We start from the raw sequence: 26,331 nt of genomic DNA on the forward strand, positions 1-26,331 counted from the left end.
TTACATTTGGTAGTGTGTATATGTCCATGCTACTCTCTCACTTCGTCCCAACTTACCCTTCCCCCTCCCTGTGCCCTCAAGTCCATTCTCTACGCCAGCATCTTTATTCCTGTCCTGCCCCTAGTTTCTTCAGAACCATTTTTTTTTATTCCATGTATATGTGTTAGCATACGGTATTTATTTTTCTCTTTCTGACTTACTTCACTCTGTATGACAGTCTCTAGGTCCATCCACCTCACTACAAATAACTCAATTTCGTTTCCTTTTATGGCTGAGTAATATTCCATTGTATATATGTGCCACATCTTCTTTATCCATTCATCTGTCGATGGACACTTAGGTTGCTTCCATGTCCTGGCTATTGTAAACAGAGCTACAATGAACATTTTGGTACATGACTCTTTTTGAATTATGGTTTTCTCAGGGTATATGCCCAGTAGTGGGATTGCTGGGTCGTATGGTAGTTCTGTTTTTAGTTTTCTAAGGAACCTCCATACTGTTCTCCATAGTCCAGCCTCTTCTTGAACGCTCCAGTGATGGGGAATTCACAGCCAGGTTCTTTGTCTTCCTTATAGTTAATCAAATCTCTCTCCCTTGAGGTTTACCCCTTGTTTCATTTCTGGCCTCTCTCCCCCAGTCCATGGGGTGCCCATAATTCTCATCCCAACACCCAGTTGCCCACAGCCCCTGCTGCACGTCTAAACAATCCCCACCAGAGGGCACTCCAAGCACTGCCCAGTCTCTCCCCTCTGTCGGCTCCTCCTCTGTTTCCATTTCTTGGCTCTGCTGCAGGCCGACCCTGTGACAAAGGGTCAACCAAAGTAACCCCTGCCAAGAGATATTTAACCGAGTGTCATTTCAGGTCACTTGGTGCTTTAACCCAACTAGAAGAAGGTAAATACCTAGAATTGCTGGGTTATAGGGTAACCTAAGTTTAACATTTTCAGGAACATTTCAGGAACTGCCAAACTGTTTTCCAAAGATGCTGCACCGTTTTGTATCCCTACCAGCAATGTATAAGGGTTCTGATTTCTTCACATCCTCATCAACCCTCATTATTTTCTGTCTTTTTGATTATAGCCGTTCTAGTGTGTGCGAAATGGCATCTAGTTGAGTTTTGATCTGCATTTCCCTAATGACTAATAATGTTGAGCATCTTTTTATGTCCTTATTGGACATTTGTATATCTTTTTTAAAGAAATGTTTATTCAAATCCTTTGTCCATTTTTAATTGGGTTACCTGTCTTTTTATTATTGAGTTGAAATAGTTCTTTATATATTCTGGATATAAGTCCATTATCAGGTATGATTGGCAAATATTTTATCCCAGTCTGTGGGTTGCCTTTTTACTTCCTTTGTGGTGCCCTTTGAGGTACAAAAGGTTTTAATTTTGATAAAGTTCAACTTGCCAATCTTCTCTTTTATTGCTTGTGCTTTTGGCATCATGTCTAAGAAATCATTGCCTAATTCACCATCATAAAGATACATTCCTATGTTTGCTTCATTGGGCTTTATAATTTAAGCTCTTACATTTAGCTTTATGACTCACTGTGAGTTAATTTTTGTTCATTGTGTAAGATAGGGACTCAAATCCATTCTCCTGCATGTGGATATCCAATTATCTCAATATAAATTAGCTTAATGAATGAAAAATTTGATATGGCGTGTCTTCAGCGATCACCAGGCATCTGGGTTTTTCTTACAGTTCTTTTTTTTTTTTAAACCGAAACCACTCAGACTGCATTCACCTCCCTCTTACTCTTCGAAACGAAGAGAAGAACGATCATCAACGGCTAAAGGCAGTTGCAAACACAACACCAAAAGCCAACTTCACGCTCAGGAGAGAACGCTCCATCTCCTCCTCGTGGGTTCGGGTGCTCTACACGTTCAGAGAAACTTCTCTAGTAACGGACTATAGAAATGATCCCTGAAAGTACAGTCTTTTTCTTACAGTTCTTTTAGGCTAAAGGAAAATGATGAATCTATCAAACTAGTACAGGGCAGAACAAATCTGCTTTTACCTAACATATTTCTATGGCTTTTAGGGTGGAGGAGAGTGCATTAGAACTGTTGATAAAGTGTGGTGGTGTTTCAGCTACATGAGGCTCTGCTAATAATTCTGCTAGTTGCCAAGTGGGGGATGGAGAGGGTTAGAGCATTCCTAACACCTATAAATTTAGGAAGAGTAATGCCTCATATGTCAGGGAAGAGTAGACTTGAGTTGCACTGAGAAGACCAGATAAGGATTAGATAGAGCCCCCAGAGTCCAAATGACTACTGTATAGAAGGCTACAGGGCTCATTTTCATCCCTTAAATTTTTCTATCTCAAATTTTCAATAAAATATAGAGAGTTTTGTCCATATTTAAAATTCATCTCTAGTTTCATAATGGACATAATGAGGGCCCAGTTTATGTGACTGCCCCTGTGAACCCTTCCCAGACTCCTCACAAATACCATCTCACTATTTTCTATTCTCCCCTTCTGGGTTTTGTTTGTTTGTTTGTTTTTAAATTTCTTCTGCTTTTACTGCACTGTTTTGGGATTGAGTAGTTTTTCGTGATTGTTTTTCTTTTCCACTGTTTATTATTTATATCTCTTTTTTAAATTGTTGCCCTAGAGTTTGTACAATATATATCTTTAACTTAACACAGTTTACATTTATATTTATACCTCTCTCTGTATAGTGTAAGAATCTTACGTTATTGAAAATGAATTAATGCATTAATGAATTAACAAAATTTAATGGATTTTTATGGTATTTGCTTTCTAGTCAGTGCTGAAAAATGCACCCCAAAAGGATCCTCTTCTCTGAGGCCTCTGGAGTAACGGAAAACAAAGACCATGACAAGGGAAAACCCTGATGGATGCTGACTCCTCCGGCTGCTCTCCCTCCCCATTGGCCTCACGGAACTTGGATGCTGCCATACGCTTCTCAGAACAATTCCTTCACCTCTTTTTCACAAGTGTCACTTCTGCACAGACTTGAAACCATCTTTATGAGGTGAGCGGACAGAAATACAATTAAATTATTTATCGTGAGGCACAGCCATATGGCTTGTGTTTAAAGAAACTGAGCTTCTTCCCTTATAAAAAAGGAGCTCCAAGAAGAGCTTATTTTCTCTCCCAGAGGGATTTTTTTTCCCTGCGAGGATAAGGAAAGGATCTGGCTTATGCAGACCTGGACACAAGGGGAAAGAGAAGAAGCCACTCTGTCACGAGAGGCCACCCTCTCCCAAGGCCCTTTGCCTCACTTCACTGCAGACCTTCCACCACCGCAGCCCATTCCACACACATAAGTCCCCACCTTCCTCCACTTTCTCTCTCTGTTCCCCTCCTCCTCCCAGCCAGTCTGCCATGTGGGAGAGGATACCGGATATCCTTCACTTAGACTCTGACTACAGTGAGCAAAGACAAGTCCTGCACCCACAAAAGTTAGAACAAAAGGAACTAACACAGCTTAGTACATACTTTAACCTTCCCCCAAAACATATTTCACTCATCCAAATCCCAAGCTACGGTTAGTGGGAAGAAATAAGACACAAGTAACACAGAACATTTTAAGATCAAGGCTCAGTGGACTTACAGAGAGCAAAAGCAAATCACTTATTTAGAAATTAAATCCATTCAATGGCTATTAAATCAAGCACCCACATTACCAGGTGGCACCATGCCTCTTTCTTTTATCATGAGATAGTATAGATGCTATAAAACAATCAGCAGCCTTCTCTAGAAGGTTTTGCCTTACATTTATTGTTACCCTGCTTATTTGCCATGCCCAGACCTCAGCCCACAGCCTATTAGAGAATCAAAAAGGCAGGCAAGACGGAAACAACTCTTCACGAGTCCATTCTTTCACATGCCAAGAGCTTTCTCTTGGTGAGATTGCCATGAGGTTACCACAAAAAGTCAAGATGGCTATTGCAAAACTACAGGACAGTAAAATCATAGGTTAATTTATTGGCTTTTGAAAGAGTTTAAACCACCTAAGTCACTATTTAATTGCAAAATTCTCATTAGCAGTATTTTCTCCTTCTGAACATGACAGAACCAATGTTGCTCTGTATGAAGATAAGTGTTTGGGATGAGGGGAAGTTGTGACTTAACATCTTTTCCATGCTGAACACAAATGTCATCTCTACTACACCTTCATTTTATCAAATAGGTTCAAGATAAGGGCATCAGCCACATCCTCCCCCACAGAGTGAACAAAACAGTTTCCACCCAATGCCCAGGACAATCAGTGTGTATCTGAATTGTGACACAGCACTTAAGCTCTGGCTATTTTTCTCCTGCATGAGTTCTTCAGAAATCCAAATGGCAGCCCCTAAAATGGCAAGAGTCACGTCTAATTTAACAATATCCTCCCACCCCTTACCATTTTTCATATCATCAATACTCAGAAATGATTGCTGAGTGAATGAGCATGTTCAGGCCTTAAATTCACACCTATCTGGGTAGGCTCTGCTGGGTCTCTCTTGTAAAAAAGTCTGCTGTGCTTTACAAAGAAAAAAAGACTTCTGATTCTTAAAGGGACAAGTTAAGACCAGCTATGCAACACCTTGGAAGGCATTTAACACTGGGTCTTACTGTCTGCATCTGTGATGCAAAGGGGTGGACCTAGCTGATGTCTTTTTTTTTTAACTATTTTGTTTTGTTTAGATTGTTTTATTTTACATTTTTTTGCTTGTTTATATCTTTTATTTTATTTTTTATAATTTTATTACTTTATTTAAAAAAATTTTTATTGGAGTACAGTTGATTTAAAATGTTGTGTTAGTTTCAGGCATACAGCAAAGTGAGTCAGTTATACATGTACATATATCCACTCTTTTTTAGATTCTTTTCCCATATAGGCCATTACAGAGTATTGAGTAGAGTCCCCTGTGCTATACAGTAGATCCTTATTAGTTATCTATTTTATATGTAGTAGTGTGTATATGTCAATCCCAATCTTAGCTGATATCTTAAATGTGCTTTGGCTCTTTAACTCTGAAAACAAAACATTACAGCACCTCCTACAGGCCAGTAGGAAAACATTCCCACCAGGAAAATCTACTGTCATATTTTAGCCCCTAATTTCAAAAACCACTCCACAGAAGCCTAAATTAACCATATTTTTGTTGCACTCCAGTTTTAGGAGAAAGGGGAAATGCGTTTAGGGATGAACAAGGCTTCAGACCTTTACTGTATTCCTTCTGCATACATATTCTAGACCTAAACAGAGAAATCGAGTTGAGTAGCCCTACAGCAGAGAATACCTCAGTTATCAAGAAAATATTTAAAATTACATAAAAGTTATTCTACCCTATTTTTAAATTAAGAAGGTCCACGATCATGTTAACTTGAAATGACAGTAGAATTTCTTAAATTTCCAGATATGCGTTTCCTAAGTAAATCAGGGTTGGCATAAATAAAATTCTAGAGAGCACCGTCTAGTGGCAAAAAAATGCAATTGCTGAATAGCAGTTTCGTCCTGAGATTGCACACACTGGGCAAATAGTAGCTCTCATTTGTTGAGCACTTATTACATTTCAGGGACTGGCCTGGATGTTTTACATGGTAATAAGATAAAGGATTTAATAAAGGCAGTTTTCAATGTCACGGAGAGAACAGGGAGTCTTTTATTTCACAGAGGCCAAGCTACACTTTAAGATTTATTTCACTGAGTGTGTTTCTCCCACTCACCCGTGGATCCCTGAACACTAGGAGGGGCACCCAGCCTTAGCACATGCTCCTGCGCCTTTATTGCACCTGCTTGGAGTTCTTAGCTGTGTGACAAGCTCTATAAGCCATATTTCTCTTTTATTTTCAGCTCAGAGCCCTGAATTTCAAGTTGGCAAAATGAAGAGAGAAGAGAAAAAAAGGAAGCAACACTTGGAGGAAAAAAAAAAAGAATAAAGGGGGAACAAACACAGCTCAACACTTTATGAAAATCTTCATGAGTCTGGGGATCTTTTAATTCAAAAAAATTACTTAATATCCATGATTTGAGAGGCATTTAAACAGCAAAACATGTATATATATGATTACAACTTATATTTTTCAGTAATCTACACCATCTTCAGAGCTTGTGAGTGTCCCGTGTGTTTTATCCTAGTGAATTTCTGCACTTAGCGCTACATCTGATAAAACCGGTGCTCATTCTCAAAGGGGTTTGCTAAATATTGCCAACGCTGACTACAAACCTAGACCTTCATAGACAAATATCGTCGTACATTCTAATTATGAATGTTCAGCCCCTTCCTTAAAGAGCCCAAAGTCTCAGCACCCATGCAAGGGTGACCCCTCCACCGAGATTGCAAATTCTGATGTCTACCAGCTGATCAGTCCCAGCTCCTAGCTGGCTCCATGGGTCAAGATCCTCCAACTTTTTTTTTTTTTTTTGCGGTACGCGGGCCTCTCACTGTTGTGGCCTCTCCTGTTGCGGAGCACAGGCTCCGGACGCACAGGTTCAGTGGCCATGGCTCACGGGCCCAGCCGCTCCGCGGCATGTGGGATCTTCCCGGACTGGGGCACGAACCCGCGTCCCCTGCATCGGCAGGCAGATTCTCAACCACTGCGCCACCAGGGAAGCCCTAGATCCTCCAACTTTTTAAAGGACACTAGAGAATGCAGAAACCTCCTAATTTTTAAATTTTGGAAACTTTGAATGTAAACAAGAAAAGAAAACCAGACTATGTGAGAAACACTGTCAGAGCCAAACAAAGCAGGTTTTCTGCCTAGAGGCATCCCTCCGGTTGCAATTTTCAGCCTCTGCTCCCAGGACTTTTGAGAACTGATGTTCAAGGCACCCCTAGGGAACACCTTCTTGATCAGATCCTGAGGACTGTGATGCAGAAACTCCAGAAGGGAAGAGTTGTTGGGTGCTTCTGAGAGGCTTTACCATCATTGTACATGTCTTGTCCAGGCAAACAACATGTGCTCTTATTCGGTGATTTCCTTATCTGACACTCATTATTTGGATATTCCCACCACTTTCTAAGACTATAAGAATTTGCGGTCTATTGTAAAACACTTTTTTGCTCTTTGTAGTCAACCAGAGTCATCTCTTCTTCTTTGTGGTCATTAAAATCTGACCTTCAATAAAACCCACACCAGTTTTCTGGATTAGCCTATGATATCTCTAACAGGGATTGTGGACTCTTCAGGAAGACAGAGGCACTAAGACAATGCACAAATTTGAAATGGGGTCAATGCGTTGTTGCATTTTCAGCAATATGAAGACAGAGCTCCCCTATTAAAAGTCTACGTAATCATTTCACATTTTTCACAGTTAACTAAGGAAAACCCACATGAGTGGGTTTTCATTTGGAAGAAAAATTGCTCTGGGTCCGTGCAGCTTCAGAATTTAAATCGCTGCGGATTTGTATACGTGTCAAATGTGCACCTTTAATAAATTCTATAAGCACTGCCCTCAACTCAAAACTTTCTCAACTACCAAGCTGTCTTACACTGATACAGAGCAGGTATAAAGCTACCTGTACTTGGGTCTTTCAAAGAAAAAAATACATAGCGAACTTTGCACCTGCTAGGATGAATAGCTAAGTAGATGTCTTTGTGTAAAAAAAAAAAAGGGGCCTTGTTGAAGCTTCAGTAGGAGATCAGGACAGGGAGGATGGGAGGAAACACTAAGGGGGCCCATGCAGAATCCTCAGGCCAGCTGCCAGAACACCAGAGGCCTACTATTACATATACACAATGGGACTTTAAAAAGTTACAGGTTCAGCAGCTTGATGGTTTTCAACAGGATGGTGGGAGCTTTGTTCCCTTTTTATTTGGTTTCTTTAAAAGATGACTGGAATGAGGGCTTTCCGAGACTTGGGGTAGTCCTCAAACATCTTGAGGTAGAATCTAAAAGACAAGAGAGGAATAATTATAAATACAACCAAGCAGTGGTCAACGACTGAGGTTTGATCTGTTTGGAATCCCTGTTACAAATCAGCCTGCAGTTGTTCAGGGTCTGACTCTTCCAGATGGCCATCTATCTATCTTCTTCCTCCCTCCTGCACCCTATCTCTTGGAGATGTTGAAGCTTCTCATGTTGAGAAATAAAAAGTAATAGCCAGAAGACAGCAGTGGTGGCTGCACAATATGATGAGTGTACCCGATGCCACTGGATTATACACTTAACATTGTTAAAATGGTAAATTTTATGTTATGTATATTTTACCCAATAAAAAATACATCATAGCCAGAAAGAAGTACTCAGTGGATTCAACTGAGAAATACAGGGAACCAGAGACCCCAAAGAGCATGGGCAACGTTAACCCTAGAGAACTGGTCATGTTCCCAGGAAAACTATCCCTTCATGAGGCCTGGGAACGCCAAGAAAATGTTACCTTGTATTATGGGTTGAATTGTGTTCCCCCCAAATATATGCTGAAGTTCTAACCCCCAGTTTTTGAGAATGTGACCTTATTTTGGAAATAGGGTCACTGCAAATGTAACTTATTAAGATGAGGTCATACTGGAGCAGGGTGGGCCCTTAATCCAATATGACTGGTGTCCTCATGACAAGGGGAAGAAGAGACACAGAGACACACACACATGGGAGAAGGCCACGTGAAGACAGAGGCAGGGGCTAGAGTGATGCAGCTGTAAGCCAGGAACACCAGAGACTGCCGGCCGCTGCCGGAAGCTAGGAAGAGACAAGGAGGGATTCTCCCCTCAAGCCTTCAGAGAGAGCGTGGTCCTGCCCACACCTTGATTTCAGACTTCTGCCTTCAGAACTGTGAGCAAATAAATTTCTGTTCTTTAAGCCACTCGGTTTGAGGTCATCTGTTTCGGCAGCCCAGGGAGACTAATACATCTTGTAAAAAGGCTTTCCCTTTAAGTGACCAGGCTGTTCTCTTACCTAGTTGAAGCTGGCAGCTCTCAAGTTATAATTAAGATGATACACTCTGTTCAAGTACCATAGTTTGAACTGGGGGACAAAGAGTATTAATATGTCACAGGAGGTGGCTGGTTTTCCGTGCTGTGATTTGAGGTCTGCTGAGCTGCCTCTCACAAACCCCAGTAAGCCCTGTGAAAAGATGCCCTCCGCCCTCCCCTCTGAAGCAGGCTGACATCATAGGACAGGGCCTCAGTTTGGATTCTGCTGTTGTACTAGCTAGAACCCTCCAGTGGGATTGCTATCCCTCCCCTGACCAAGCCCAGCACAGGCCACCCTTCTCAGGGCCCCTCCAACTGCTGGCTGATGCCCTGTCCTCTCCCCCGCCCCTCTGACTCTGGTGGGCAACAGGCCTACCTGAATGGGGGAGAACTATTACACTGACCCGCTTCCAGGCTGGGGACCCTCCGGCGCCCTTCCCCACCAAGCGAAGGACGGGGCAAGAATAGGTCATGAGGAGAGTTGCTGTTTCATTCATTTCTCACAGGTCTCTGCATAAATTCCACTCCAAGGAAAAGAACACATTCTTATTTAAACCTTCAAAACTTTGAAATTAATCATTAGCAGGACTAAAACACCTATGCAGGAGTATAAGGGGTTTCTTCAGGGTCCTGGTTCCAAGCCCGTTCTCTCTTTGGGCATCCATCCCCTCTGTCACCAGTAACCACAGACTTTCTCTTTCCTCCAGCCCCATTTCAGCGAAGGGATCTGACATTTGCCTTTACAGCCTGATAGCAACTTAGTATGTAACCCTTTCCCTTCCGGTGGTACTTTTCCTTAACTCTTTTGTCCCCACCCCATCCCAGGTTCAGGGATTGGGAGGGAGGTAGGAGTTAGTAAAGCTTTAGGCTACACCTACAGGGGAATGGGTCTAAACACCTGCAATTCCCAGCATTCCCCAACAGATGGTACAGTCCTGAAACTGCACCACCCAAGGACATAATGGTGGACCCTATCTTCCCAGGAACCCAGCAATGACCTTGGTAATGATTTATGGAGGGTGGAGGTAGAGGAAGGAGGAGAGTACTAAAATAAGCCCTGGTATTACGCAGATTCCAAGAAAATAATCCTAGAGTCTCCAGGGCTCTGTGATTACCTGAACAGTTAGCACCAAACCTAGAATTAAAAATAGTAGGCACACGAGGTACGGGGCTAGTACTATTCCCCAGTGGTTATCCATACTGGCTGTACCTCAGAATTAACTGCGAAGCTTTGGAAAGTGCAACCTGGGCTCCCACCTATGGAACACACTTGGAGAGATGTGGCGGAAGTGAATCGAAGCACGGAAACGGAATCTACGCCTTGTACCTCCTCTTACCTGTAGCCCACTGCCAAACAGCAGCCATTGCCAGATAAGCCTGAGAGGAGGGCACAGAGCCTGGGCCAACTAACTCATGTGGACACTGAGCACTTCTCTCGGGAAAGTCTCCTTCAACAAGGAGGCATGTGGCTTCCCAAGTCACTTTGGTGCTCCTGTCTACCTGAGTTTGTTTTTGCTCACACGAAGAGAAAAAAATGTTACTGTCATCCAGCTAAATTCCAACTTCAGTGAAAATCCAAAAAGTCAGAATTTATCCGTCTGGATAATTGTATCAACCTTACCTTGTAAAAAAAAAAAAAATCTCTTCGGTGTCTATATCTGACTCCGTATGTTAATAAAAGCCTATTTGGAGAAGAAAGCTATGTGGACGCTGCCACCTTGATTGAAAAGTTTACCTATGGTGGTGAAAAGCTCGCAGCCCAAGGAAACAAAGTGAGAAAAATGCAAATGCAAGTGCTGGGAGGGACCAAGTGGCCAGGGCATAGCCGATCCATTCAATGATCTCGCCAAGGAAATTGGCTCCAGAAACGTACGTGAACAAGCCACCTGCGTGCAGAAGAATCAACAAGTCAATCATCAGTGCTAGATCACTGCCGCATTAAAACCCCTGTGCTTTGTTCCAAAATACATAAGGGAACCTAGGATGAATGTGGAGCTGGAGATTGCCTTCAGAGTAATGGGAGTTTGGTGGAATCCTCCTGGGGAGAAGAGAAAACAGCATCAGCATCCTGTAGCCCTCAGAACATCCTGGAATCGTGAGGAGTGGCCCCAACTGCTGGATGGGCTCTATCCAAATCTCCAACAACTGCTGGACTACTGGCTCTGGACAGGACAAGGATGAGGTGCAGGAGGTTGGGGATGGTTTTGTTCTATTAAGTAACATTTCCAGCTACCACTCACCTTCTCACTCCTTCCCTGGACACCCACACAGCACGTCCACCGCACACAAGTTAAAAGACCACACCACGTGAAAACGATAAAAACCTGAACTGATGTGAGAATTAGATTCTCCTTTGGCATTTGCCCTCCCACTTCTGCAAAGCAGTACACTCTGTTCGAGTTTAAAGTACAGAGTGGGAGCTGCAGGGGTTTTGCCCTACTGGAGCCTGGTAAAGTCTGTTTCTATTGATTTTAAAGATTTCCTTTTCTATCCAACCTCTGTTTCTGACCTCAAGACTGTACCTAGAAATCAACACATTTATAATGTTAGGAAATATTATCTACACTCAATATTTCTGCCCCACACTAAACTGGGAAAGTTTCACCCCATACAATTTTTTCTTTCCATACTTATACAAAGAACATTTTGTTTTTAAGTCATTATCTAACATAACTTAATAGTTGGAGACTAACCTTGGCAATTTAACTTTTAAGAGCTTTCTCTGCTCTTCTCTATTTGTCTGGTTACTGAATGAAGACTTAAAAAATCAAAGCCCCTTAAAGTTATCTTCCTTAAGGATGATATTGCATCAGCAGTTCCTGACCTGTAATTCCCCAGGAGGAAACACTGGCCTACCGCAAAGGGTCTATAAATAGTCTGTGAATAAAGCAAATGGTGTATCTCAACCTACAGTATTATTTTTGTTTGATGTAGATACTGAAAGGATGTTAGCAACATTCAAATTCATTTAAGTGTTACCGAATTCAAAGAATCTTTGTCATTATTTTTTTAATCAGTGGATATTAGTCTGTGCCAACATCATGTCATAATTCAGTAATTTTTAAATGTAAATAAAGAGTTGTATTTACATGAAAAAGGGTGAGAGCCACTGACCTACACAAATACCCACCTAAAAGTGTTGAAGGATGACTTGGACAAATTCACTCCCACCTGCTTATGCTTGTCAACCTCACACCTTGGTTACTTGGGAACAGTTAGGACTTCAAATATTCTGCACCTTTATCTCTGAAAATGCACTTGTACTTGTTAGACTTCCCATCTTAATTTTTGATTAAGTAAATATGGTTCTCTACACCTTTTAGAACATACGAGTGGCAGGAAATAAACAAATAATACCCCCTGACTACTCACTAGGTAAGTCTAGCGAGACTTATTGAAGAGGACAAATTGGTTGGTCATGCATGATTAGGCTTCATTTGCTAACCTAGGAAGGATCGACACTCTGTACATACGATTGTTAATTTTTTGTGTCAAGTTGACTGGCCATGGGGTGCCCAGATATTTGGTTGACCATTATTTCTGGGTGTGCCCGTGAGGGTGTTTCTGGATAAGGTTAACATTTGAATCAACAGACTGAGTAAAGCAGATTGTCCTCCCCAGGGTTGATGGGCATCCAATCCACTGGAGGCCTGAATAGAACAAAAAGCAGGGTAAGGGAGAATTCACTCTCCGTTTTCGAGCTGGGACATTGGTCTTCTCCTGCATTCAGACTGGAACTTACACGGAAGCTCTCCCAGTTCTCAGGCCTTGGGACTCAGACTGGAAATTACACTGCCTACTCTCTGCGGGCTCCACCTTGTAGACGGAAGATCATGGGATTTCTCAGCCTCCATAGTCATGTGAGCCAATTCCTCATAATAAATCTCTTTATTTATCAATATCTATATCTATATTCTATTGGTTCTATTTCTCTGGAGAACCCCAGTACAGCACATAATAATCTTACCTACTGCAACTAAGAGGCAGCCTACTTTCACCCTACCCCAAATCCCTCCTTCCCCCCACCTTCAGGGTATTGTGATCATGAACCTTCCTGGGGGCTCTTCTCTTGAACTTCCAGGTTCAGATGAGGACTGCAAATGTGCTGTGGAGTAGGGTGGGATGTGGAGGAGAAGTCAGGGACATAATGGGATATATTGTGTCATCGGTGCCCTCTCTGCCCCCTGTCCCTTTGTTACTCATAGTGTAATTCCTGAGACAGGCTCTCAAGAAGGAGTGGGAATCTGGAGGGCAGGGGAGACATTACCTTGTGGAATCCTATAGATGATTTCTCCAGGCTTCCTGAGCTGGCGCAATATATAGTCACTATGAATGTTGATTCCCATTCCCAAAATAAATAAGAAGACACCTTGGCAAAGAAGAGAGGGAGAAGTTTAAAATGTATCCTGTTTTTGGTGTTTTTCTCACAATCTAAAGTTTTTGTTGTTGTTGTTGTTTTTCTAAAAATGAAGGGAAGGGCACTTAACTTCGAATTTTAAGAATGAAACTAAGGCAAAAAGCGGGGGGGGCAACTAACCCTGGTCCTAAACTTGAATGAAGGGGCTGTGCTGTTTCATAAACCAAAGGGCTAAAAACGCACAGTGTCACGTGATAGAGGCAAGTGGGAAAGGAGAGAGGGAGGCCCTATCATCATGCAATACTTAAATAAGTACATAAACAAATAAATGAATGAATAAATAGCAAGCTTTCAGCCCATTCACAGATAATCAAACCATGAGAGACGGTCTTGTAATCTAGTTCTGCCAAGAGGATGTAAAGGGAAGTCTTTTGGAGGTTTCCTTGGAAATCTTTTGCTTTTCTGATAAAGGGGGCCAAATGGGACCAGTGCCTCTATGGCCTCCCTCTTCCTTCATTGCCAGACGCGATGCCTTGAGCTACAGGAAATGTCTTGCAATCATGAAGTGACTGTGATGACTAGAAGTAAATATGCTCACAACAGTGGAGCAGAAAGTGCCTGGGATCTTAATGACACCAGTAAGCAGCTGAAGGAATGCAGAAGCCACCTACCTTCGGACAATCTTGCTATGTAAGAAATATAAATTCTTAATTATTTAAGTCACTAAGAGTTGGGTTTCTGTGACTTATTGCTGACAGCACTACTGACTGATATACCACGCTCATGGAAGTTAACTGGAGAGCTTGGCACCTAGCAAACTGGTTTCCACCACGGCCAGTTCACACACACACTCCCCTTCCCCACTCACAGGTACAGAAAGGGCCCTGGTCTGAGATGAGGAGAGCTGGGGTCAGGGATGCTATGTATGACGTCCCAATGGGCCCAGAATCACTCACTGTTCCACACAGACGCCCAACCCCAGCTCTCAGCCAAGTGTATTTGTGCTGATCAAAATACATCAGGCAGGGGACTTCCCTGGTGGCACAGTGGTTAAGAATCTGCCTGCTAGTGCAGGGGACATGGGTTCAATCCCTGGTCCGGGAAGATCCAACATGTTGCGGAGCAACTAAGCCCGCGAGCCACAACTACTGAGCCCACTCACCACAACTACTGAAGCCTGTGTGCCCCAGAGCCCATGCGCCGCAACTACTGAGCCCACATGCTGCAACTACTGAAGCCTGTGCACCTAGAGCCCGTGCTCTGCAACAAGAGAAGCCACCACAATGAGAAGCCCGTGCACCGCAACAAAAAGTAGCCCCCGTTTGCCGCAACTAGAGAAAGCACACACACAGCAACGAAGACCCAACGCAGCCAAAAATAAAAATATAATAAAATAAATTTAAAAAAACAAAATACATCAGGCAAAAAGCAAGAACAGTTGAATTAAAAACAGTCACATCTACTCTCACCTCATTTGCTATGATATGAAACAATGATTGTTAATGTTGTCTTGTCAAAAGATTATTAGCTTGGAAGAAAGGAAACGTGGGAAGGGACACCGGTGGAGGGAGGACAAAGGGGTGGGAGAGGGAGGGGAGATAGCATGCACAGCAGTGGAAAAGCAGGCACCTTAAATTCGATGTCTGTGTGTCCTTGGACAAGTCACTTAACCTCTCTCAGCCTCAGTTTTCTTATCTGTAAAATGTAGATTCTAACAGTACCTATCTTACAAGGATGGTATGAGATTCATTCACGTGTTGATTCTTTCATTCATTTATTCAGATAACATGTGTTGAGGTCTTACTATGTACCAAGCACTGTCCTAAACACCAAGGATATAGTAGTGAGAAAAACAGTCAAGGTGTCTGTTCTCATAGAGCTTACATTTCAGTGGAGAAACACAGAAATGAATTAAAATAATGAAAAATTTTAAATCACATAATATTACTACAAAGCAGAAAATCAAAGTAGGATAAGGAGATAAAGAGTGAACTGGGGTGGGGAGGAAGTGTCTCTACTTTAGATGAGGTCAATAGGGAAAGCTTTTCTGAAGATCTGGCATCTGTCCTATGATTTGAATAATGAGAATACAAAGATCTGAGGAAGAGCATTCTGGTAGAGGGACTAACAGATGCAAAGGTCCTGAGGCTAGTATAGGTTTAGCATGTCTAAGAAACAGAAGGAAGGTGTTACAGTTAATGCTTTAAGACAGATGGTGGGGGGGTGCGGGGGGGTGGTAATGAGGAGATGAGAAGAGGATGGTAACTTTCAAAATCCCATCAAGCTCTACAGGATATGGTGAGGAGTGTGGATTTTTAACTGCAACAGGAAGCCAATGGCAGGTTTTAAGCATGGGAGAATAGGATCTGATGTCAGTTTATTATCATTACAAAAGAAGTGGAAGATGAAATGCTAATTAGCAGAAATAAGAAAACCAAGACACTTTGTTCCTACCACCCAGGAACTACCACCATTAAACACTTTGGTGCATGTCCTTCCAGATCTTCATCTTATGTAACATCTAGGTATATTCCAATTTCTTCAAATGTCCCCAGAATACCACTTCTAGCTGGTTCGTGTAAACCAAAGTCCAATATAGGACCACACCTGACATCTGGTCATTACATCCTTTAAGGCCATTTTCATCTAGCCCAGACCCCTGTCTTTTTTTTTTTAGGACACTGACTTCTTAAAAAGACCAGACAGTGGTCCCTCGGAAAGCCCCCCTTTCTAGATAAGACTGGCTTACTTCCTCATGGTGGCATCTAACTTATTGTATTCTTTGTATTTCCTGTAAACTGGCATAAATCATTTTCTTGTGTGGTTATGGGATCAGTTTAATAACTATACAGTTAGGTACATTTATTTATCTGTTCTCAGTGTTGAGCGACTTTCATTTGGATTTTTAATTAAGTTATGACATTTCATGATTCAAAGGACAAAACTATATTAAAAGAAAATTTCTGCCCACATCCCATTCTCTTTCCCCCAAACCCTACAGATACCCTTTTTAAAAAGGTTTCTTTTTTATCAATCCAATAGTTCCTCCTCCAATTTTTTACACAAAAAGCGGCATACTATACACACTGTGCACACTTTATTTTTATTTAACCACATGTTCTAGAGATGTCTCCAAATGAGCACAGAGACATTCCTTGCTTTTGTTTTGCTTTGTTTGGTTGTTTCTGTGGCTCCAGAATACTCCATTGGGTGCATGTACCAGCATTCATACAACTAATCCTCTGGCCACTCGTGTGTTCAAATGTTCCCTCTGACTGCTGTGTGGAGAAGGAGCTACTGAAGGTCAGGACTGGAAGTAGGAAGTTTAGCTTAAAGGTCACCGTGGCAGCCCAGGCAAGAGGTCATCCTGGCTCAGACCAGGATGAAGTTAGTGCGGTCATGGAGAGCTGAGCTCAGTCGGCACATGTTTTAGAACTAGAGGCAGCTATACTAAGCTGATGGAGAGAACGTGATATGTGATGTAAAGAGAGGGATTAAGGATAATCTCTGCCTTTTTCCTTTGAGCCAAAATAATGTACAAACAGTTCAACCTTTACTTTAGTAAAGAACTTTAGTTCTTCTTGCAGATAATGAAAAAAATTCAATGATCAGTGTTTTCTACTATTTCGGATAGGTGGTCAGGAAATGTCTCTCTGAGGAGGTGTGAATTAATAGAGACCTAAAGAAAGGGAGGGAGCAAGCTCCCCGAGTATACAGGGAGTGAGCAGTCTACACAGAGGGTGTAGTCTGGACAACAGCTCTGGAGCAGGACAAACTTGAGTATTCCAGGTCCAGCAGGAAAGCCACTGAGGCTACAGCACAATGAGATGGACGGAGATAGGAAATGAAGTCAGGAAATGGGGCAGGACCAAGAACATTTGGGTTTCATAGGCAGTGGTAAGAAATTTGTATTTTATCCTGAGAGTAACAGAAATGCATTGGAGGGTTTTGAGATGGGTAATGACACGATGATTTTCCAAAGATCTCTCAGGCTGCTATACAGAGAAAAGACCAGGGTGGAGGTGGTCGTGGGGTGGGGATGGGAGGAATGGAATCCTTGGAAGGTTATTGCAATAGGATAGGGAGAGGTAATGGTGATTTAGCCTGTGGGAAGGGGTGTTAACTGGGGTATGGGTGAGAAGCAGTCAGATTCACTTACCCAAGCTAAATCGTATGTCTGTGTACCACTCAGCAGGGTATTCAGCACAGTAAACCAGATAGTAGCCTTGGAGGAGTCCATTTCCCATGCAGAAGACAAAGCCTCTGAAAAGGAATAAAACTGGAAACGGCCTCCCTCTAGTGAGCAGTGAGTAAACAAACGTCCTAGAGTAGATGGGGGAGAAAGGTCAGGATCCATTGTTAAAAAAAAAAAAATCAATCAATGAGATGAAGCAACAGGCAATCACATCAAACCCATTTTATCAAACCCATTTAAACTTAAATGTATGCAATGGAAGAACATTATTATCTGGTTCTAGAGCAATCATTTAGGCTATTATTTGTCTTGTTTCATTAAAATGCATAGTAGCCACCATGCATTTCAAGCCACAACAGCCTTGAAAGGTAAATTTCATCCTTATAAATTAAGTTAATAAATTCAGTCCTATAAACACAGGACTGGAGATCAGCTTTACATGGATCTAGAAGTGAAATCCAGATTATACTGGAAGAAAGATAAAGCCAGGCTTATCCCACGTAGCAGTGGAATGGAATTGTGATAGGAGTCGTGCAGACATATGTGGCTTTCCATATGTCTCTCTAATATGATTTAATTACTGATATTGTAGCATTCCCTAGAAAGTGGGCTGCAGAACCCCTTGAGAAAAGTGAGAGATTCCTTTAAATGCTAGGAACTAGGAATCTAGAGGAATCTAGGAAGACGTTAAAAATATAAATAATGTCAAAATTAAAATTTTCCCAAGATATAATGCTAAATACTAGACAGCAAACTATGTCCTGTTTTTGATTTTTCTTCTTTTATGGTGCAATATAACCATCATACAGGAAAGTTCATAAACCTATGTGAATAGTTTAATGAATTACTATCAAATAAACACCCATAAAGTCACTAACCCAAGTCAAGAAACGGAATATTGCCATCACCCAGTAGCCTCCTATGGGTCCTTCCTGTTCACAGTACCACCATTACCCCAGAGGTAACCACCATCCTGATTCCTGTAATAATCATTTCCTTTTGCTTCTTTACAATTTTACCTCATTTGTATGCATCCCTAAAAATATAGTTTATGTTGCTCATATTTAATTCCATATGAAAGGAAACTCATCATTATGTTTCTAAGACTCAAGCATGTTGTTGTGAATGGCTATAGTTCATTTATTTTCATTGTTGTATATTATTGTCATGTATGAATATACCACATGTGCTTATCTATTTTACTTTGATGAATATTTGAGTTCCTTCCATAGTGTTTTACTTACTCAGAGATAATTTACCCAACCCACACACATATGGTCACCTTATTTTTGATAAAGGAGGCAAGAATATACAATGGAGAAAAGACAGCCTCTTCAATAAGCGGTGCTGGGAAAACCGGACAGCTACATGTAAAAGAATGAAATTAGAAGACTCTCTAACACCATACACAAAAATAAACTCAAAATGGATTAAAGACCTAAATGTAAGGCCAGACACTATCAAATTCTTAGAGGAAAACATAGGCAGAACACTCTATGACATAAATCACAGCAAGATCCTTTTTGACCCACCTCCTAGAGAAATGGAAATAAAAACAAAAATAAACAAATGGGACCTAATGAAACTTAAAAGCCTTTGCACAGCAAAGGATACCATAAACAAGACCAAAAGACAACCCTCAGAATGGGAGAAAATAGTTGCAAATGAAGCAACCGATAAAGGTTTAACCAGCAAAATTTATAAGCAGCTCATGCAGCTCAATATCAAAAAAACAAACAACCGATTATCCAAAAATGGGCAGAAGACATAAATAGACATTTCTCCAAAGAAGATATACAGATCGCCAACAAACACATGAAAGAATGCTCAACATCATTAATCATTAGAGAAATGCAAATCAAAACGACAATGAGATATCATCACACACCGGTCAGATTGGCCATCATCAAAAACTCTAGAAACAATAAATGCTGGAGAGGGTGTGGAGAAAAGGGAACCCTCTTGCACTGCTGGTGGGAATGTAAATTGATACAGCCACTATGGAGAACAGTATGGAGGTTCCTTAAAAAACTAAAAACAGGGCTTCCTTGGTGGCGCAGCGGTTGAGGGTCTGCCTGCTGATGCAGGGGACACAGGTTCGGGCCCCAGTCCAGGAGGATCCCACATGCCGCGGAACGGCTGGGCCCATGAGCCATGGCCGCTGGGCCTGAGCCTGTGCTGGAGCCCGTCCAGAGCCTGTGCTCCGCAATGGGAGAGGCCACAGCAGTGAGAGGCCTGCGTACCGCAAAAAAAAAACCCCAAAAAACAAAAAAAAACCCCAAACAGAACTACCATACGACCGAGCAATCCCACTACTAGGCATATACCCTAAGAAAATCATAATTCAGAGAGTCATGTACCACAATGTTCATTGTAGCACTATTTACAATAGCCAGGACATGGAAGCAACCTAAGTGTCCATCGACAGATGAGTAGATAAAGAAGATGTGGCACATATATACAACGGAATATTACTCAGCTATAAAAAGAAACGAAATTGAGTTATTTGTAGTGAGGTGGATGGACACAGAGTCTGTCATACAGAGTGAAGTAAGTCAGAAAGAGAAAAACAAATACCGTATGTTAACACATATATATGGAATCTAAAAAAAAAAAAAAAAGTCATGAAGAACCTAGGGGCAGGACGAGAATAAAGACGCAGACCTACTAGAGAATGGACTTGAGGACATGGGGAGGGGGAAGGGTAAGCTGGGACAAAGTGAGAGAGTGGCATGGACATATATACACTACCAAATGTAAAACCAATAGCTACTGGGAAGTGCCTGCATAGCACAGGGAGATCAGCTCGGTGCTTTGTGACCACCTAGAGGGGTGGGATAGGGAGGCTGGGAGGCAGACGCAAGAGGGAGGAGATATGGGGATACATGTATATGCATAGCTGATTCACTTTGATATAAAGCAGAAGCTAACACACCATTGTAAAGCAATTATACTCCAATAAAGATGTTAAAATAGGAAAGATTATTTTCCCATTATTTTAATGATTTTTCATTTTATGTTTAAACCTTTGATACATGTGGAATTTATTTTGTTGCAAGAAATTAGATAAGAATCCAACATAATTTTTTTCCTAATGTTAGTAAATTTACTAAATATATCTTCCTCACTGACACGCATTGCCATTGATATTATACACTACATTATCATACATATTGGTTTCTCTTCTAGACTCTTGTTTCTGTTGCATTGATCTATTTATTGCCAGTACTATGTTATTTTAATAATTGTACTTTTAAAATATGTCTTAATACTAGGTGGGGCTGTTCTTATATCATCACTTTTTTTAAGGATTTTTAAGTTACTCTTCACTGTTTTTTTTGTGTTTTTTTTTTTGTGTGTGTGGTACGCGGGGCTCTCACTGCTGTGGCCTCTCCCATTGCGGAGCACAGGCTCTGGACGCACAGGCTCAGCGGCCATGGCTCACGGGCCCAGCCGCTCCGCGGCATGTGGGATCTTCCCGGACCGGGGGACGAACCCGTGTCCCCTGCATCAGCAGGCGGACTCCCAACCACTGCGCCACCAGGGAAGCCCCGCTGTTTATTTTTATGTGAACTTTAAAACTATCTTGTGAAACACCCACTCCCAAATCTCACAAATGTTAGAAATACCATTGACCCTTGAACAATGGGGGTTTGAACTGCCCAGGTCAACTTATCCACGAATTTTTTTCAATAGTAAATACTACAGTACTACACTATACAGGGTTGGTTGAATGCAGGGATGCAGAACCTCAGATAAGGAGGAATGGCGTTTACTAAGGAACCACAGATATGGAGGACTGACTATGAGGTTCACATGGATTTTTCAATTGCTTGGAGGGTCAGTTCCCCTAACACCCATATTGTTCAAGGGTCAACTGTACTCTTAAATTTAAAAATTAATTAAAAGAGTGAAACTACAGAAGGAGAACCTCCAAGAGCACTCCTCCATAAAAGAAAAACAAAAAAACTGACAAAAAAATGTCAGACCTCTGGGAACCAACCAAGGCTTGCAGCAACCCAGGGAGCATTTAGGCAAGAAAAAGGCTAAATCTCAGGAAGGACAACAAGCTTTGTGGCATTTTCAACTAACCTTAATCCCGTCTCCCACTTTCCAGTTCTGCACAGCGTTGAAAAGTAACAGCTTCCATTCCCAGGATTGGAGGGAGCAAAACAGGGCTTGAGCTCTTTCAAAGCCCCATTTCCAAAGAGAAGTCATTATTTTACCTGTCTGGTAGTTCCCTGAAAGACTCCACTCAAAAGGCTGGTCTTTAGTCCACCTCACTCAAACCTACCTAGTGCTAAAACTTTCTGGGGATGGGGGGATGTTTTTGAATGTTTTAGCAGCACAGTGGCCTGAGGTAATGGATAACAGGTGGGGCAAATATTAGACTAATCAAAAAGCTTAAAAGGAAAGACTGAGGAATGAGATGCCCATAGGGGCTTTGAAAATCTCATACATATTTCTGAGAATCTAGACAGTCATGCACATGCATAGGGCCATGAACATCCCCAAAAGAAGACCTGAAAATGGCCTAAGCCCTCACCTCTGATTGACCTTGAGGTCTGTGAAAGAAGCAAGTGAGGCCAAAGCAGAGTTGTAATCTACATGAGTGGTTGTTGAAGGACTTCTCTCAGATGCACACAGAGGCCCTTGGCAAAGACTGGGAGATTTATTGGTCCCAGGTGTTTAAGGAAATCTCTGATCATTAACTGGTCATTAAGAAAACCAAGTAGTGACTTCAGTGGCCACACCAACCAAGAAGGCTTCATAGAATGAGTTCAGAAAAGCTACTAGGCACACAGCAACAACAAACCTGGGGAGGCAGAGAGAATGTGATTTCCAGAGTTGCTACACAGTATTATTTGAAATGCTTAGTTTTCAACAATAAAGTATGGAACATGCAAAGAAACAAGAAACTATGACCCATACATAGGGAAAAATACAACCAATTAACACTGTCTCTGAGAAACCCAGACATTGGACTTACTGGGCAAAAACTTTAAATTGACTATTTTAAATATGTTCAAAGGGCTAAGGAAACCACGTCTAAAGAACTAAATGAATTTATAAGAATGAGAGACTATCAAATAGAGAATATCAATAGACACCAAAATTATAAAAAGGAACCAAATAAAAATCTGGAGTTGAAATGAAAATTTCACTAGAGGGACTTAGCAGTAGACTTGAGCAGGCAGAAGAAACAATCAGTGAAACTGAAGATAGGTTAATTGAATTAATCTAGTCTGAGGAATAGAGAGAAAAAAGAATGGAGAAAAATAAACAGAAGTTCAGAAGTCTATAGGACACAGAGATAATGACAAAGGGACAGAAAGAATATGTGCAGAAATAATGTCCCAAAACTTCAGAACTTGATGACAAACATTAATCAACACATCCAAGAAGCTCAGTGAACTCCATGTAGATAGACTCACAGATATCCAAGTGTAGGTACATCATGATCAAACTGATGAAAGACAAAGAGAGAGTCTTGAAAACAGCAAGAGAGAAGCAACTCACCACATGCAATAGAATTCTAGCTCATTTCTCATCAGAAACTATGGAGGCAAGCAGGCAGTGGAATGACATATTCAGTATGCTGACAAAAACAAAAAACAAACTGTCAAACAATTTTTTATCTGGGAAAATGACCCTTCAAAAGCCAAGGAAGGGGGGAGCTTCAAGATGGCAGAAGAGTAAGAAGTGGAGATCACCTTCCTCCCCACAAATACATCAAAAATACATCTACATGTGGAACAACTCCTACAGAACACCTACTGAACGCTGGCAGAAGACCTCACGCCTCCCAAAAGGCAAGAAACTCCCCCATGTACCTGGGTAGGGCAAAAGAAAAAAGAAAAAACAGAGACAAAAGAATAGGAACAGAACCTGCACCAGTGGGAGGGAGCTGTGAAGGAGGAAAGGTTTCCACACACTAGGAAGCCCCTTCGTGGGTGGAGACTGCGGGTGGCGGAGGTGGGGGGAAGCTTCAGAGCCACAGAGGAGAGCGCAGCAACAGGGGTGTGGAGGGCAAAGTGGAGAGATTCCCACAGAGGATTGCTGCCGACCAGCACTCACCAGCCTGAGAGGCTTGTCTGCTCACCCGCCGGGGAGGATGGGGGCTGGGAGCTGAGGCTCGGGCTTCGGAGGTCTGATCCCAGGGAGAGGAAGGGGGTTGGCTGCGTGAACACAGCCTGAAGGGGCTAGCGCACCACGGCTAGCCGGGAGGGAGTCCGGGAGAAGTCTGGAGCTGCCAAAGAGGCAAGAGACCTTTTCCTCCCTCTTTGCTTCCTGGGCGAGAGGAGAGGGGATTAAGTGCGCTGCTTAAAGGAGCTCCAGAAACGGGCGCGGAGCCGCGGCTATCAGCACCGACACCAGAGACAGGCATGAGATGCTAAGGCTGCTGCTCCAGCCACCAAGAAGCCTGTGAGCAAGCACAGGTCACTATCCACACCTCCCCTCGCGGGAGCCTGTGCAGCCCGCCACTGCCAGGGTCCTGTGATCCAGGAACAACCCCCCGGGGAGAACACACAATGTGCCTCAGGCTGGTGCAACATCCCGCTGGCCTCTGACACTGCAGCCTTGCCCCGCACTCTGTACCCCTCCCTCCCCTCTGCCTCAGTGAGCCAGAGCCCCCTAATCAGCTGCTCCTTTAACCCCATCCTGTCTGAGTGAAGAACAGACGCCCTCAAGCGACTTACACAGAGAGGCGAGGCAAAATCCAAAGCTGAATCCCAGGAGCTGTGCGAAGAAAGAAGAGAAAGGGAAATTTCTCCCAGCAGCCTCAGGAGCAGTGGACTAAATCTCCACAATCAACTTGATGTACCCTGCATCTGTAGAATACCTGAATTGACAATGAATCATCCCAAATTGAGGAGATGGACTTTGGGAGCAACGATATACATATATTTTTCCCTTTTTCTCTTTTTGGGAGTGTGTATGTGTATGCTTCTGTGTGTGATTTTGTATGAATAGCTTTGCGTTTACAATATGTACTAGGGTTCTGTTTGTCCGTTTTTTGTGTTTGTTTTGTTTTGTTTTGTTTTGTTTGTATACTTTTTAGCACTTGTTATCATTGGTGGATTTGTTTTTTGGTTTGGTTGCTCTCTTCTTTCTTTCTTTTTAAACTTTTTTTAATAATTATTTTTTATTTTAATAAATTTATTTTATTTTACATTATTTTATTTTATTTTATTTTATCTTATTTCTTTCTTTTCTCCATTTTATTCTGAGCCATGAGGATGACAGGCTCTTGTTGCTCCAGCCAGGTGTCAGGGCTGTGCCTCTGAGGTATGAGAGCCAATTTCAGGACACTGATCCACAAGACACCTCCCAGCTCCATGTAATATCAAACGGTGAATATCTCCCAGAGATCTCCATCTCAATGCCAAGACCCAGCTCCACTCAACGACCAGCAAGGTACAGTGCTGGACACCCCATGCCAAACAACTAGCAAGACAGGAACACAACCCCATCCGTTAGTAGAGAGGCTGCCTAAAATCATAATAAGACCACAGACACCCCAAAACACACGACCAGACGTGGACCTGAACAACAGAAAGACAAGATCCAGCCTCATCCACCAGAACACAGGCACTACTCCCCTCCACCAGGAAGCCTACACAACCCACTGAACCAACCTTAGCCACTGGGGACAGACACCAAAAACAACAGGAACTATGAACTTGCAGCCTGCGAAAAGGAGACCTCAAACACAGTAAGTTAAGCAAATGAGAAGACAGAGAACCACACAGCACATGAAGGAGCAAGGTAAAAACCACCAGACCTAACAAATGAAGAGGAAATAGGCAGTCTACCTGAAAAAGAATTCAGAATAATGATAGTAAACGTGATCCAAAATCTTGGAAATAGAATGCAGAAAATACAGGACCGAATAACAAGGAACTAGAAGAACTAAAGAGCAAACAAACAGTGATGAACAACAGAATAAATGAAATTAAAAATTCTCTAGAAGGAATTAATAGAAGAATCACTGAGGCAGAAGAGCAGATAAGTGACCTGGAAGATAAAAGAGTGGAAATAACTACTGCAGAGCAGAATAAAGAAAAAAGAATGAAAAGAAATGAGGACAGTCTCAGAGACCTCTGGGACAACATTAAACACACCAACATTCGAATTATAGGGGTGCCAGAAGAAGAGAAAAAGAAAGGAAATAAGAAAATATTTGAAGAGATTACAATTGAAAACTTCCCTAATATGGGAAAGGAAATAGTTAATCAAGTCCAGGAAGCACTGATAGTCCCATACAGGATAAATCCAAGGAGAAACATGCCAAGACACATATTAATCAAACTACCAAAAATTAAACACAAACAATAAATATTAAAAGCAGCAAGGGAAAAATAACAAATAACTAACAAGGGAATCCCCATAAGGATAACAGCTGATCTTTCAGCAGAAATTCTGCAAGCCAGAAGTGAGTGGCAGGACATATTTAAAGTGATGAAGGAGAAAAACCTACAACCAAGATTACTCTACCCAGCAAGGATCTCACTCAGATTTGACGGAGAAATTAAAATCTTCTCCAAGCAAAAGCTAAGAGAATTCAGCACCACCAAACCAGCTTTACAACAAATGCTAAAGGAACTTCTCTAGGCAGGAAACACAAGAAAAGGAAAAGACCTACAATAACAAACCCAAAACAATTAAGAAAATGGTAATAGGAACATACATATCGATAAATATCTTAAATGTAAATAGATTAAAGGCTCCAACCAAAAGACATAGACTGGCTGAATGGATACAAAAACAAGACCCGTATATATGCTGTCTACAAGAGACCCACTTCAGACCTAGGGACACATACAAACTGAAAGTGAGGGGATGGAAAAAGATATTCCATGCAAATGGAAATCAAAAGAAAGCTGGAGTAGCAATTCTCATAT

At 42.0% G+C, this 26,331-nt stretch overlaps 1 protein-coding gene and 1 non-coding gene across 2 annotated transcripts in view; both read right to left on the reverse strand.

Moving 5' to 3' along the window:
• Window positions 1-1,728: 1,728 nt before the first annotated feature.
• Window positions 1,729-1,943, reverse strand: LOC112063694 (small nucleolar RNA U3). Its single transcript, XR_002891133.1, has one exon. It is a non-coding gene; the product is annotated as a small nucleolar RNA U3 (small nucleolar RNA).
• A 4,928-nt stretch (window positions 1,944-6,871) lies between these two features.
• Window positions 6,872-26,331, reverse strand: part of SRD5A2 (steroid 5 alpha-reductase 2) — a 62,677-nt gene continuing 43,217 nt past the window's right edge. The window contains exons 2-5 of the mRNA XM_024119073.2: window positions 17,390-17,553; window positions 13,141-13,242; window positions 10,609-10,759; window positions 6,872-7,853 (exon numbers count right to left, since the gene is read on the reverse strand). Coding sequence (XP_023974841.1) covers window positions 7,787-7,853; window positions 10,609-10,759; window positions 13,141-13,242; window positions 17,390-17,553 — 484 coding nt within the window. The 3' untranslated portion in view covers window positions 6,872-7,786. The remainder of the gene's footprint in view (window positions 7,854-10,608; window positions 10,760-13,140; window positions 13,243-17,389; window positions 17,554-26,331) is intronic.

This window comes from Physeter macrocephalus, chromosome 12 (assembly GCF_002837175.3).
Source record: "Physeter macrocephalus isolate SW-GA chromosome 12, ASM283717v5, whole genome shotgun sequence".
Classification (NCBI taxonomy): domain Eukaryota; kingdom Metazoa; phylum Chordata; class Mammalia; order Artiodactyla; family Physeteridae; genus Physeter; species Physeter macrocephalus.